The sequence below is a fragment of the Sarcophilus harrisii genome, chromosome 1, assembly GCF_902635505.1.
Source record: "Sarcophilus harrisii chromosome 1, mSarHar1.11, whole genome shotgun sequence".
Classification (NCBI taxonomy): domain Eukaryota; kingdom Metazoa; phylum Chordata; class Mammalia; order Dasyuromorphia; family Dasyuridae; genus Sarcophilus; species Sarcophilus harrisii.
Genome location: NC_045426.1, coordinates 466,597,568 through 466,613,386, shown reverse-complemented (window position 1 = coordinate 466,613,386; position 15,819 = coordinate 466,597,568). Strand labels below are relative to the sequence as shown.

General features: G+C 32.2%; 1 protein-coding gene across 4 annotated transcripts in view; it reads left to right on the top strand.

Annotated features, from left to right (window-relative positions):
• The window catches only part of TGS1 (trimethylguanosine synthase 1), a 53,670-nt gene that overhangs the window by 19,196 nt on the left and 18,655 nt on the right, over nt 1–15,819 (top strand). For all 4 annotated transcript variants that reach the window (XR_004230947.1, XM_012541319.3, XM_012541318.3 and 1 more), the window contains 5 exons: nt 5,821–5,995; nt 7,508–7,820; nt 9,721–9,876; nt 11,055–11,198; nt 13,585–13,801. Coding sequence is in view for 3 of the 4 variants with exons in the window: in XM_012541319.3 (XP_012396773.1) it covers nt 5,821–5,995; nt 7,508–7,820; nt 9,721–9,876; nt 11,055–11,198; nt 13,585–13,801 (1,005 nt within the window). In the remaining variant the exon portion in view is untranslated. The remainder of the gene's footprint in view (nt 1–5,820; nt 5,996–7,507; nt 7,821–9,720; nt 9,877–11,054; nt 11,199–13,584; nt 13,802–15,819) is intronic.

The window sequence follows — 15,819 nt, the reverse complement described above, 5'->3', positions numbered from 1 at the left end:
CCATGAGAAATTTTTAGAATAGAAAATATTAATAGTTTAAACACTTAAATGTTTATATACACGCACATTTTGTATGTACACATGTATATGGTATCGCAAAAGACTTAAAAGATTTTAAACTGCACTAAGACTTGAAACTCTATGTATACATAAACATGCACATTTATATACATAATATATATATGTATAAGTTTAATCCCTGAGTGATAAGGAAACTAATACTCTGACTTGCCTATTCATTAAAAAAGAAAATGACTCCACATAATTTTTAGAATATATATGTTCTAATGGGAGGCAATCATTAATTCAGGAGAGCCTTGATACTGTCAATTTTATATAAATTTTCAGAATTGTGTTAAAGTGATGGCTTCTTATAAGTTATAGTGAAGGAATGAACACCTCTGCCAAGTCGTAATTTAGAAATTCAGAACAACTACAAGATGGTAAATAATTAAGAAAAGAGCCTAAAAGCAAAAGGGGAAAGGCAATTAAAATCCTCAGGAAAAAGTCACCTCATAGAAAATAGAAAAATAAATTTAAAAGTTACACAAAATTTGGAAGTAGCACAATTTCAGTAAGATTTTAGACTTTTACAAATAGAAGCAGCAAAGCACAAGGATAAAATTCAGTATGAAGAAATAAAATCTAAATATATTTCAAGAAGTAGTGCAATAAATTTTCCTGAAAATAATAACAGAAGGCAAAATATAATTTCATAGAACCAGGAATATATTTTCCCTTTATTCCCAGTTTAATTCACACAAGAATATAGAGTTTATACTATGACAGAAAGAATCATAGAAGCAACCAAATCACATAAATAAAAAACAAAACATTTCTCATCCAGAGTAAGACATGAAAGTAGAAGCTAGGGTGTAATTTAGTTTAAAAAAAAAAAAAAGCTAAGATTTACTTATTTAGCAAAATGAGCATATTTTTAGTAAGTTGAGTTTTTTTTGTTTGTTTTTTTAAGTGTAAACAGAAATGATAGACTTTAATGCAAAGAAGCCAAGAACATATCAGGGCCTTTGACATGGAAACCAACTATGAAGTAGAAACTTAACAAGGTGAACAAATTTTTAAAGCTAGGAATTAGAAAATTGTGACTCATAATATTTACATGGAATTTTAGATGTCACTATTCTTTGGGTTAATCTCTTAAGAGGGAGAATTTACCCTCTGTCCAGGCAGCCCATTTCATTTTTGACAGCTCCAATTATGAGGTAGTTTTTCTTGGTGTTAATGTTTTTGTAATTTACATGAATTGTTCTTAGTTCTGCCTTGTGAAAAAACAAACAAGACTCTCCCTTTTCTACATGATAGTTCTTCACATATTTGAAGTTTTTCCATAAAGTGTCCTTTTCAGGCTAAACATTCAAAGTTTCTTTAACCTATTCTGTGTTAAAAGTAGTTAAGCCTTTCCCTGTCTTCCTCTGGAGTATCTCCAGTTTATTAGTGTCCTCAAACTGAAACCAGTCCCCTCAAAGTGGTCTGATTTGGATTGGGAACTGAGAAACTGCTTATCCTAGAAGATGTTTCTTTTTACATATTGGGAAGTATAGATAGGGGGTTATTGATTTGACGTTCCGCCTTTTAAGGACACTTGAAATTAGTGGCTAGAAATTGAGTGAGAAAACTCCATTTTAGGGAAATACTTTTGAAGAAAGGTACAAAAATAATTACATAATTAATGTAGGTACTACAGGTAAAAATGATGGAATGGAATGAGCTGTTGTAAGGTACAATCAGTGCTACAGAATTGACGAAAGGCAAAAAGTTTTGAGAACAATCTCGGGATCATTGTTTTACTTTTACTAATCTGGTGGAGAATACATAGTCAAGAATGTATACTGTTCTGTTAATCTTAGATTGGTTAAAAAAAAAAGAAAAAAGCACAACTATGTAACAAGTATAGTGAAACCCGAACAAAAATTACAACTTGAATATAAATGGATTTATCTCTATAAAAGAAGCTGGTTTCAAAATAGATTAGAAAATAAAATTTAGCATTGTTAGTAAAAGGAAACACACCTAAAGTATATATAAAACTATACATCTAAAACGAGAATGGAGTAAAATTAATTTGCTTCATCTTTCTACAAAGGAGTTATACTAATTTTTATGATAATGCTGAAGTGAAAATAGTATTGAAATTGGTAAACTATATCATACTCATTAGTGACATATACAGCAAAACTATAAGTATAAAATATATATGTACCAAATGATATAGTAACTAAGTATTTAAAGGAAAAGCTTAATTGTTTAAAAATTTTTTCACATTGAAAAAAAAAATATGAGAAGTAGGGGATTCTTGGTATGATATTTTGTTATTCAAATTGACAACTAAAACAGACAAACAAGGAGGAACTTACAGATTTAAAGGAAATGTTGAAAAAACATGATTGGACAAGTTTTGTATGATAACAATTGATTTGACTCTTAGGGATTTTGCTTTTTCCTCCTATCAGGCAAAATAAATGATACCTCTAGGACATAAACAATTCATCTAAAGGAAGGCACAAATCTTAAAATACTTGTCTTACATTCTATAATACAATAAAAATAGTAATAAGTAAATATAAACTAAACATGCATACCATAATAAATATTTAATGTGATTTATTATTATAATATGAAAAAATAAATATTTAAAATGATAAATAGTAATGTGTGCAAATATGAGCAAAGACCAAATATGGAAAGACTAAAAAACAATTAATGATAGAAGTGATATAGTTTACCAAATTGATGGAATGAATGTGACTAATACAGTGATCCTGTGTAAATTAATATCTTTAAACACATATTAGTAAAAGGGAAATTGTTTATCATTAAAAGGCAAAGTAAATTAGGGAAAACATTGATTTTTCAAGATCAAAAATTTGAAATTATTATTAGATTAGTTAAAGAAGAGACCAACATTACCGAAAGGAACTAATTGTACTAAAGGGAAAGGAAATAAAGAAAATTTGCTATAATTATTATGTTACTGTAAAACTAAACAGTTGAGATTGATGAAGAACAATAAAGTTACACTGATTGAAAAAAATCTTATTAGCAGCTAAGAACTATAAACCAGCTAAGAATTATCTATAAACCAGTATTCTGGTAAACAGGTTTTACCAGAAAAAAATAAGTTGGATTTTTACCAAGAATGTCAGTTTTGGCATTTGTTCAAAGCAGTATTATTTGATGATGTCAATAAATACATTTAAAGTTTTCGATAACTTGCAATACTCATTAACATTGAAAAGTATATTAATAGAAAGACCTTTGCAATGCATTACAAGATATCTTTTCTAAAATTAAAAACTAGCAATATCGGAGAAATACTAGGAACTAATGTGATGACTAAACTAAAAAATGCCAGTTGTCTTCATTGTTTCTTGAAATAATAGCTATAGCACCAAGGCCAAAAAAAAAAGGAATTAGCAAAGAGTAGGCAAGAATGAATATTTCTCTGGATAATAAGATAGTGAGCTGAGTGGTTGAATAGGAATGAGAAATATCTGGGTTCAATTCCCACCTTGGCTACATAATAGTTCTATTATAGGTGATTCACTTCTGATTCTTAGTTTCCTTATCTGTAAAATGAGGGTGGTGATGCCAGCAATACCTACTTAGAGAATGATTGAAAGGTCATAAAAATCTTTAATATAAACAACTATTTATAACATATCTATTCGAATATTTATGGGTTTTAATCTGCTAACACATTATCCCACACTGATGAAATCAGAGCCTTCCTTTACAATTAGAACTAGAATATCATAAATTAGGAAGATTGCAATTAAATATAGTGATTTATATTATGCAGTGAATCAGAGAATGAAGTAAAGAAAAAGTATTGCAATATTAGCAAAACTCTGATTAAATAAAATCATGGTACTGCCATGTAAAGGTAAGGCAAACGGGCTTCTTGTTTTAAAGAACACTACATAATAAACTTTTACAATTTTTTTGGTATTGTTTGTAGAGATATATTCTGATTTGTTATAACAAAATAATTAAAGATGAAAATTGTTTTTAATTAAAAATTGTGCAGCATTGCTATGTAGTTTAAATAGTTAAATGTGCTAAATTATTTATTTGCTTGGTCTCATGGTAAAGTTTTTTTTTAGAGGTGGAGGTTATGGCAGCATGGTCTCTTTTTAGAGGTCTTTACTTTAGCATGGTCTCATGCTAAAGTTTAACTCAAATTAAAATGAGCAGAAAGTTCACATTACTACAGAATGAAGATAATTCCCGCAGCTAGTGTGTATGGTACATAGTTCTAGACTTGGGAATTTGGAAGGCTGAATTAAAATCTGGCTGCAGGCACCTTATAAGCTGTGTAAACCTAGGCAAGTCATTTATCTTTATTAAGTCTTGATTTCTTCATCTATTAAATGGGAGTAATCCTCTTAAGGTTGTTATAAGGATCAAATGAGATAACATTTCAAAAACATGTTGTAAATTGTAAAGTACTACATAAATTCTAGCTGTTATCATAATGTCTGTTACTGCTTATTTCATATACTTAAGATGATCACTTTGAAACTGGGAGGAATCTCAGAATCTGTCAATTCCAACTCCCTCATCTTATAGTTAAAGAAACAAGTTCTCAAAAGTCAGATGATTTACCCAAGGTGGTAGAAACTAAATTTGAACTTAGTTTATCCTCTGATTTCAGAGGTAATACTGTTTCTATTGTTATCATACTAACCTCTTGAAGAATTGAATACTTTTTCACAACAAAATCTAAAATTGCTCTTTAACCAACTTCAGAATATTAGGTTTCATAAGATATAATTCATGTCAAATTTATTGAGTTGTATTCTAACTTTTTTATAATAGCAAATTGTTTTGGTCTGAATGTGACTCAACTCTAAAATATCTTTAAAAGGAAAAATAAACATATATACCAAATAATAAAGCTGATTATTAATTACATTTGAACAGGAAGTGGTAGCCTACATTAAATCACTGTAATATATAGGTTTAGATTTAGCTGAAATCAGTTGGCATGTATTTATTGAATGTATGATTTGTGTTTTAATTCTATTATGGTTTTAAAGAAATTGTAAGATAACACGTGGAGCAGTGATAAGTTAAAATAATGATCTTTTCTTAGAAGTGTTAAAATATGTATGTTGGTATTCTAGGATAGAGGATTCAAGGAGGATTCAAGAAATCCTAGAATTTCAGAGAGTTGATCATTTAGGGGAGGAAAGACCAGAGAAGAGCAGAGTCTCAAATATTTTGGATGAATGGAAATTTGCTACATCTGTTTTGTGACTTAAAATTAATTTTACTTGAAGAATTTGTAACAACTTGATAACTTCTGGGTTTTTGCGAAACCAGATTTGGATATTAGTGCTATAGGACAAAATGTTTAAATATGTCTTCACACTAAAGAACTGGAGAATTTTGCTGTTAATGAGTTTTGATATTTTGATTGCATCTTTTTTTAAGGTCCATGATTAGTCTTCCAGCTTAGTTTTAGGTAATATTAATATTCCAAATTGCATATTAATTTTGCTTTTTTTTTTAAATCAACAAACTAGACCTTAAAAACAAGTTGAAACCAATGAGTCTTGTTTGCATTTTTAATATTTTTAGGTATTGTCTTATTTTAAAAACAAGAATAAAAAACAAAATTGCTACTTCTGGTCAAATGAGATACAATATTTAAAGGGCTTTGGAAATACTAAAATATGACAAATGTTAGCTATATGAAAAAATACCGATAGAAAAAAGGTTTTAGTTAAATAGTTCCTATGTATTATGTCCTAATATAAACTCTTAACCAGCTAATGTTTTGGTTTTTATTTGCAGATATGGTGGAATTTCAAATTTTAGTCGTCGAAAAGTTAAGTACATACAGAAAGATGTGAAACATAAAACACAATTTCTAGACATGCGCAGACAAATAAATGCAAAAAACAAACATATCTTCTTTCCTGAAGAGTCAGAAAGATCGTCTTCCCGGAAGAGTAAGACTTTGAGTAAGGTATAACTAAATTGTGATTTATACAGCTAGATTATCTATCCAATTATTTAGACCTTTATTTCTGTTAAAGGTGTTTTGCATCTTAATGTGTGGCTTGGTTCAGTACATCTTTTGAGTAATTTATTCCCAGTTTTTTGTTTTGTTTCCCCTATGCTCAGTCTGACTTGTTTGCTATTAGGAAGATTAATCCAACTGTCAGTGATAATAGTCTTGTAAAAAGGAATAAATTCTGAGCTTGGGGTTTTACCTTACCTTGAATTTACCTTACCTTGTCTTTTATTAGTTTCTAGAAACTAGTATTCATTCAATTTACCATATCACTGATTTCATTCTTTAAATCAGTCAATAAGCATTTATTATTAGTTAACCTATCATATGTCAGCACTGTTAGGCATTTTGGATACAATGCTTTATCCCTGCTTCCATTATACCAGGAAATATGTAGCTGCATAAGTGATTACAAGATAAAAATGAAATACCAAAATTTTGTAATATTACCTTTGATAGTAAGACATTTTACATCATTTCTTTCTAGGATGAACGAATGAATATAAAAACATTTAGGAAGCACTCAGAATACTTGTAGAAAGGTTGAGCCATTTTTTGTTCTTTAGGAATTATTTAATCTAATAGAAAAGACAGCTCATATAGGAGGTTGCAAGTTGGATAGAAAGATCGTTAATGATTTATAATCCATCTTTAATAATATTTTAAAATTAAACCCTATTTCCTTATGATATAGAATCATTTAAGTGCCAAGTGTTAATAAGAACTTTATTTCCTTGGTCTTCAATAACTATGGCTTCTGAGGAAATGGGCTGATGGGTCTGCCAAAGAAGTTTTTAGGTCACATCTCCACAGGGACTTTTCCCTGGATGATTGCTGCAGGAGTAGTGCTGGGCTCAAGAGTCCTGTGCTATTTTCATTGGTGTCTCAGGGAAGGTAGTGATTAAAATGATGGCAGTGGTTTGACTTGTTTGCTTCTTTATCCCTTGCTGGTTTGCCTGTCCTGTAGTTAGTGAGCTGGTCAGTAATTGGTGGTGATATCCCTGAAGATCTATGGTGAAGGATGGGGTAGAAGTGGATAGGACTGGAAACCAGGCTGTTGATGGGCAATAAAACTCTTATATGTCTTTAAGGGAAGGGGAAAAAAAAAAACCTTAGATGTCCAGATCTTCTTGTCACATCCTTGTATACCAATAAGAAGCAAGATGGCGCTATTTAATTACTCTATAGTCAGTGTTCTTCATATACTACGCCATTTTAGCAACTCAGATTTAGCAACTAGAGATCTGTAATGAGTCACAGTGGGGTCAGGATTACTCAGAATTGCTTCAGTGGATTGTTGTATGAATTGGTGTTCACTTGTCTTTAAAATATTCATGTTAGAATTCTTTACTGTTCTTTGAAATAGTGGGCAATTCAAATATCAATAATGCAAAATAAAATGTTCTATGTGTGGTTGAATTACTGTAATTATATCTTTATAGCATATTTGTGACAAAATTGCAGGTGGAAAAATTCCTCAAATGGGTTAATGAACCAGTGGAGGGGATACCATCACAGGACCCTCAAGATGATGCACAAGAAACTTGCACAAGCAGTGATTCAGAAGAACAAGAAAGATCTGTTAAAAAATATGATGACCCTTTTGAGATCAGTAATCTGGAACCTGAAAAGCGTGATGTATTTTCTTCAAACAATGAATTTGAAATGGAAAAAAATAAAGATGACAACAAAATAACTGTAACAGAACAAAAATGTGTCTCTGAAAGGCAACTGGTTACTCTAGATATTCCAGATTATCTGCAAGTAGAAACAGATGGTAAGAACAAATGTACTCGTTTGTAATAGATTTAGTAAAATATTTACTGTGCTGTTCCAAGAACTGATGTTTTCATTCATGTGGGTACTCCTTGCACCAGCACAGTTCATAACATAAGCCATGGATTATCTCTTCTCTGTGTTTGAGTATTAGAGGTGGATAAAATACTTAAGACAAATATATTTCCCTGATATTCACTTTTTTTTTTTTTTTTTTTTGTAGCAATTAATCAGTAAGCATTTATTGAGTGTCGACTATATTCTAGGTACTGTACTCAGCTTTGGGGATATAAAAAGAATCAAAGAGAATCCCTGCCCTCAAGGAGCTTATGTCTAATGGGGGAGATAAAAGGCAAAGAAATGCACAAACAAGTTATACAGAGGATACATAAATAATTGAAAGAGGGAAGACTTTAGAATGAAGAAGGGTTGGGAAAACCTTCCTTTAAAAAGGTTTTATTTGGAACTAAAAAAAAGCCAGTAGGCAGAGATAATAAGGAGGGAGAGCATTCTAGGTATGGAAGACAACCAGAGTAAACATCCCAGAGCTGAGGAAAGATATATGTGGAACAGCAAGGAGGCCATTTTCATTTGAGCAAGAAGTACGTAATGGTTAGAAGACTACAAAGATAAGAGGGAACTAGATTTTAAAGGACTTTGAATGCCAAACAGGATTTTTTATTTGATCATGGAGGCAATAGGGAAAGCTGTAGTTAGATCAACATAATATGGATAAAGCTCCAGCAGGATCACTGCCTTTTTGTTTTTCTTTATTTAAAAAAAAATGAGGAGAAAAAGCGAAAATAGATGGTTATTAGCTTATGTTGGTAAGAATTGTTATTCTGCAGTCTTCACTCAGCCTTCTTTGGGACAAATGAAAATGGTAACACTGGAAAATAGTAGAATCTGTCATGCTTTTTGAAAGTAGCTACTTGTGAGTTTACTTTTTTTAAAAAATTATTTTAAAAAAGAAAAACAAGGGGAGGGGGAAAAAAAAAGCAGGACTTCAGTTAGCAGTGTGCTTTATCCATAGTTTCCTACCTCTGCATTTCAAGAATTTCTCGATTCATCTCTAAAGCTAACTCTTTAACTTTACAGCTAAACAACAGTCTGCTTATTTGTTCCATCTACATTTTGACAATAATTATGTATGTTGTTTACCTGATTCTATTTTACATTGCTTTGTATCAGTTCATATAAATCTAAATTTTGCTATTCTGATTTCTTAATATTTTTATGTTTTTATGATGTATTCTCTATTATAATCATAGCTATGTTTTGCCTAGACCGTCCCCAAATAATGGGTAGTTCTTTACTGTCATGAAAGGTGTAGCTTTGACTATATTTTGTTTGTTTCTGTTTTTTACCTCAGTAATTAAGTCATGTCAACAAGCATTTATGAAATACCTCCTATATGTAGCAGGCACCATGCTGAGGATAGAGTATATACTTAGGAATGGAATCTCTCATCAGAAAATGTGAACATTTCAATCATTTTAGTTTAATTTCATTTCAGAACTGTTAAATCAATTCACCACTCAACTAATCAAATAATTAAATCCTTCCCTGTGCTAAGCTTTCCAGCACTAGGAATACAAAAATAAAAAAAAATCTGTTTAGCAATATATGTCCCCTTCCCTACCATGCCTTATCTATATCCTCCCATAAAAACTTTACAAAAGATACAAAAATCATACAAATACACATGTTGTTTATTCAAGATAGCCAAGAAGAGAATTAACTTGCCTTAAGTTAGTTAAAGAAAGCAGATTTTTATTTTTTATAAACAATAATATAATAAAAATACTTTTGTTCTGTTACTTTGGATTGTTCTCATGTACTATATTTGTCATAAATGATCTTTTTGAATTTTTTTAATATTGTGGATAATTTTGCTATAGTTGAAGCGAAAAAGAAGAAAAAGAAAAGCAAGAAAAAGAGCAAAACTCAAAATCCCCTTCCTCCAGAGATTGCTGCTGTTCCTGAGTTGGCCAAGTATTGGGCACAGCGATATAGATTATTCTCACGTTTTGATGATGGGATCAAATTGGACAAAGGTAAAGTAATGTGTTGATAAAATGTAAAGATTCAGATTGATGGTTTACTTTATTGTCATTTATTTGCAATGTTGTTTTTGTTTTGTTTTTGGTGAGGCATTTGAGGTTAAGTGACTTGCCCAGGGTCACAAAGCTAGGAAGTGTTAAGTGTTTGAGGCTGGATTTGAACTCAAGTTCTCCTGACTTCAGAGTCACTGTGACATTTTACTTGCCCCTATTTATCATGCTTTTAAGAAAATACAATGACATTAAATAGAACATATGATCATCCTCACCTTCTATTTTGTTCTTTTTTGGTCTGGACCTGTGATTTCCTTGGAATGAGGAAAACTCCCATAACCAATGTAAGAATTGCTTGACAACAGTCACTTACGTGATTGAGTGAAAAATTAAGGAAGTATTAGTTCAAAGAGCTATGATTATCAAAGACAGGACTTAAACCCAGTTGTTCAGGACTCTGGGTCCTGTCATTGCCTCTTTTTGCTGGTATCTAATTAACTAAATACTGAAAATGTTGAGTTCAAAACTTGTTGATTTCCATCATAAACCTGAGCAGTCAAGCAAATTATTGTGCACTTGAATGTTTGTTACCTAAAAATTGTAGCTTGTTTTCTGTCTAAATAAGGAATTGTTTTAGGATCAGAGATAGAGAGAGAGAGATCTATCTACACACACACACACACACACACACACACACACACACACACACACCTTCAGAAATCACAGGTGTCAAAATGAATTATTTATAGAAGTCCCCTAAAAAGTCCCAAATCCTCTTAGCAGTGACTTTGAGGTTGTGTTTTTGTGGTATGGGAGAGAAGGTATTGAGGAGGAAAGTTTATATGTTAAAAGGGTGGTTTTGTAGGAATTGATTACTCTGTTTATAAAGCTGATACTGTCACTGCAAAACAAGAAATTTAAAAGATTCTGTAAACGTAAAAATAAAATGCAAATCTAAAACTCAGAAAAATTGAATTCCAGCCCAGACCTTGCTAATTATAACTTATTTCATTTGGCTTTGAGTTTTTTCCATTTAAGTGTCTTCTCAATACTCTGGGTCTTACAGTAATTCATCACTAAATTCATACTTTGTGAAGTTATTTTTAACTTTATGCTTATGCTTCACTAGTTTTCTTGCTGTTTTGCACAACTTGACAAGAACTATTTTTCCCCTTCAGAGGGCTGGTTTTCAGTTACACCTGAGAAGATTGCTGAACACATTGCTGGGCGTGTCCAGCTGTCCTTCAACTGTGATATTATAGTGGATGCATTTTGTGGAGTTGGAGGCAATGCCATTCAGTTTGCCCTAACAGGAAAAAGAGGTAACGCAATTACTAGACAGAAAACTATCTCTGTATGTTTGCTGCAAACAGTTCAAATGTAGGCAGGTTTTATTACTCTGTGTTTCTGCAATGCTAACAGTGAAGCATATTTTAAATGGTAAAAATATTTGCAACCACTTTTCACCAAAAAAGCCATGTTGCTACCAGTATAATAAAATATTCTTATTCAGAAATTCAGTGTCTTAAAAGTTGCACTCATAAGAGTCACAATCATTCATCCCTGACACACAAAAAAAAAATTAGTTTGTTTAAAACAATACTTTATTTAACCAAAAGATGAACTCTCTGAAATGTTTATTAAGTTTAGGTGGTTCTATAAAGGATAGATAGTAACATAGCTAGGAAAATATTTAAGTTAATTGTCTCATGTCTCTCTAAAGCTATAAGGAGATTTAGATGGGATTTCATAAGTGAGCCAAATCAATAGTGTATAAAGCAATAGGCCTTTGTCATCTTGTCTTTCATTCACACAAGGGATGGCTTTTAAAACCTAAAATAAGATAGGTCACAAAAGAGGCTTTGGGAAGCAGGAGTAATAAGGGAAGGAGGATTTCATGCAGAGGGCATCCCTGAATCTTAGTCATGAAAGGAAGTGTTTCTTTTGAGATCTTAATTATTACAATCGCCATGATCTGATCAAGATTCCTGGAAAAAGAGGGGATCTTGGTACACCCAAGTTCTTTGTCATTTCTTCTCAATGCAGGGATACCGAAGTTTAATAATATTAATTAGCATTTACATAACACTGAAGGTTGCAAAACACTTTTTACACAGTTTTTTTTGATCCTTGCAACAACCCTGTGGGACAAGTGCTCTTCTCCCCATTTTATAGATGAGGAATCTCAGCCTGAGAGAGAATAAATGACTTTCCCCAGGATCACACACTAAGTGAGGCATGAGTCTAACTTAAATCTTCCTGACTCCAAGGCCAACAGTTTTTCCACTTTGCCATTTCACACCAATACAGATTATTGAAGTGAGATTACTGATCTTAAATCCAGTTTAAAAAAGAATTCATAGCTCAGAATGATTTGCTAAGACTCATAAAGCTTGCCTGTGGTCTATTCAAAAGACTGGACACATATTCCTTTTTTCTGCTCTTCTTGAGATTTCTATACCTTAGTTTGTATTCTGCTTTTTTCCCTAGACTCTTCATAAAGCCAGTACCTAATTTTAATGCCCATGACATCATAAGTACAAAACTAACCTGATATCATTGTGTAAAAACCTTACTAGTACCAGAAGACTTGTACTTCTCCTATGCTTTTTTTTTTTTTTTTTTTTTTTAATTTTTACTCCTATGCTTTTAAGTATTACTTTTCAATGGCTTTAAATGATTTCCTTAGTAGCTCAGCAAAAGTCACTTTTACACCTGTTAGAATGGTAGCTTCTGGACATAAAATTTTGTTTCCCTACTCATTATTCAATCCAAAAGAAAACTAAGTTTCTCTTGATTTCTGCTGAAACATCTAGCAAAGATGACAAATTGAGAATTGTTTTCATAGATATTTTAGAAACATTCCATATAAGAGATAGTACTTCTATATAAGTTGAATATCTTTGTCACCTTGTACATGTTCAGTGTCAGCTTCAGATCAACCAGTTAAACGTATGTATAAAATTTACAGACCATTCATTTTAGCGTAAGCTGAGCAGGTGTAATGATGGCCTACATCATGAGAAATTAAAAAAAAAAAAAAGCCAAGCCTTCTGAGAGAAGAATTATCCAAATCCTATTCTTAATTTTCCATCTCCTAGTGTCAAAAGTGAATGGAAAAAAGGATAATTAGTGAATGTAATTTCAGGGTATTTTAATACTTTGTAGTAGCACTAGTAACACTGTTTTGATGTGAAGAATAAAGATCTAAGGAGAACTTATCTATCCATCTTGTTCTTCTCTCCTTCTTCCCTCCAGTAAAAGAATAGGCTGAATTTCTAGGGTATTGGAAGCATTTGAAGAAAAATGTTTTGTGTATAAGTAGTGTTGAAAATACTTTTTGCATTTATGCCAGTATTTTTCTTATTCAGAGAACTGTCTAAACAATATACACACACATTTATTTACATTCATCTATTTGTGTATTTAGGAAGACTTTGCACATGGCTATGATTTTCAGTATTCCAATAGAGATTCAGTGTTTAGCATTTGTCAGCACTTCATTCACAGGCCAAAATCAGTGCTTACTATCTCTACTGCTTTCAAACAGTTCTTACTTTAAAATAACTGAATAATCTAACCATAAGCAAAATTTTCTTTTATTCTATAAGAATCTCTTAAAGGATTTATTCAGATCATTGCAAAAATAAAATTTCACCTCACCAGGCTCTTAAAAATCAACTCATTTTTGTTTTATCTTTTTTCCAGTGATTGCCATTGATATTGATCCAACTAAAATTGATCTTGCTCATAACAATGCAGAAGTATATGGAGTCGCAGATAAGATAGAGTTCATCTGTGGAGACTTCATGCTGTTGGCCTCAGATTTAAAGGCAGACGTTGTATTTCTCAGTCCTCCTTGGGGAGGGCCTGACTATGCTACTGCGGAAACTTTTGATATTAGAACCATGATGTCTCCAGATGGATATCCTTTCTAAATCTTTGTTGTGATTTTAACTTGCAAATGGTGATAAATGTTGGTATTTTATTGCTAAGGTGTATTGGGAGAAAAGTGTCAAGTTTTCTGTGTGGTATCTGTTGTATACTTGTTTGGGGTTTTTTGTTTTTGCCTAAATGGAATGGAACAAATGAAGCTGTAAAACACTTTTTGAAGCTGTTGGTGCTGCCAGTTCACAGGAGCATAGATTTTGAGCTGAAAAGAACTTCAGTGCTTCTCTAATCCAGCCCCTCCAATTTATAAGTGACAATTGAAGTCTAGAGGTTACACATAGTGAATGGCAGAGGTATGATTTCAAACCGGGTCCTTTAGCTCCAAATTTGTATCCTTTTTTTTTGTTGCACTATTTATAGGTGATATTCCTCACCTTTGACAGATTAAACCACAGAAATTCAAGGTTCTTGTCATTGGAAATTCTAGCTTCCCATGGGATCCATCAATAGAACCTAGTTAGCCCTGCCACAGTGTCTCATAGACTTAATAATCCAGCATGACTCACCTGCTTTGTACTTGTCTGGTGATATAACAGCAAGCTCTCTGTGAAGATAATAGATTTGGAATCAGGGGTCCTTGGTTTAGTACCTGCTCTCTAGGTGACCAAGTTACTTATTCTGGCCATCAGTTTTCTCATATGTGAAATAAGGAATAGATTAGATAGCCTTATTTCCATGAACAGGAAAACTTTTTTTGGCCTCTTAGAGGATGTTGGTACTTTTATTCTTCCTAGACAGCAAGTGAGCAGAGGAATAGTCACTGATAGTCATTTATGGAAAGAATTTTTTAAAGCCTTTTCATCTACTTTTTCCCCCTTCCCTCTCATTTTATTAATGAGAAACTGAGACCAGGGGAGTTCCTATGACTTATAGTCACACCGGGAGCAGGCATCAATAATGAACATCAGAGATGGAATTTTACTCCAGAACCAGTTCTTTTTCCATAGCATATACACATATACCCATAGCCTTCCCCTCCCCTCCCCCCAGCTGAGGCAATTGGGGTTAAGTGACTTACCCAGGGTCATATAGCCGGGAAGCATTAAGTTTGAGGAGAGATTTGAACTCAGGTCCTCCTGACTTCAGGGCTGGTGACATATCCATTTTTAAATAGTAATATTGGTTGTGACACATTCTGAATTATGGTTTAGGTTAATAAATAATTTCAAATTTTCTGTAGTCTTTAAATTATTCTAGTGCCACATTGAGAACAGGCCTTTGGTAGCATTTTATTATGTAAATATTTTAATATTAATGTTTAATTTTAACATAAGTGGTTACGGACATTATGGATGTTTAAGTCCTATATTGTCCTCTCACCTTAAAAAAAATAGAACTTTAAGGCAAAAGCAACTACAATCTAACATAATTTGTTTGGCCCAAAGCACTTAATATTTCTGGACCTTAGCTTTCTTATTTATTATGATAATTACTAATCACATTTGTGTAACCTATGAAGGTTTATAATGTCATCACAACAACCTTGTGAGGTAGATAGTTCCAAGTTTCATTATTCCCCTTACAGGTAAGGAAATTGAGGTTCCAAGAAGTTGTGATTTGTTCATTGTCACACAGGTTTGAAATGTCAGGTGCATAATAAGAACTCATATCTGTTAAGTCCCAAACCCAGCATTCTCTCCCTTAAATCACTTTCTGCTCTTGGTAGAGCAATGGTTATGCTCTTTATTTATAACTGTGTGATAGAATCAAATGAAGTAATTCCTTATAAGCGGTGTTTTATAAACTAAAGTTCTACAAAGAAACATTATTAAATTTTCTCTTCTTTTTCTTAGTTTTTTGTTTTGTTTTGTTTTGTTTTGGAAGCAGACATGATTTCATTCATACAGGGAATTAGTGTCTTTTCTATATTTGTAATTTGCCTAGGGAACCAAAAGGTTAAGGGATGTTCCCAGAGTCATATAATGAGTATGTACGAGGCAAGTCTCCAATACTAGTGCCAGCTGCTATCCACTGAGCTTCTCATATCAATCT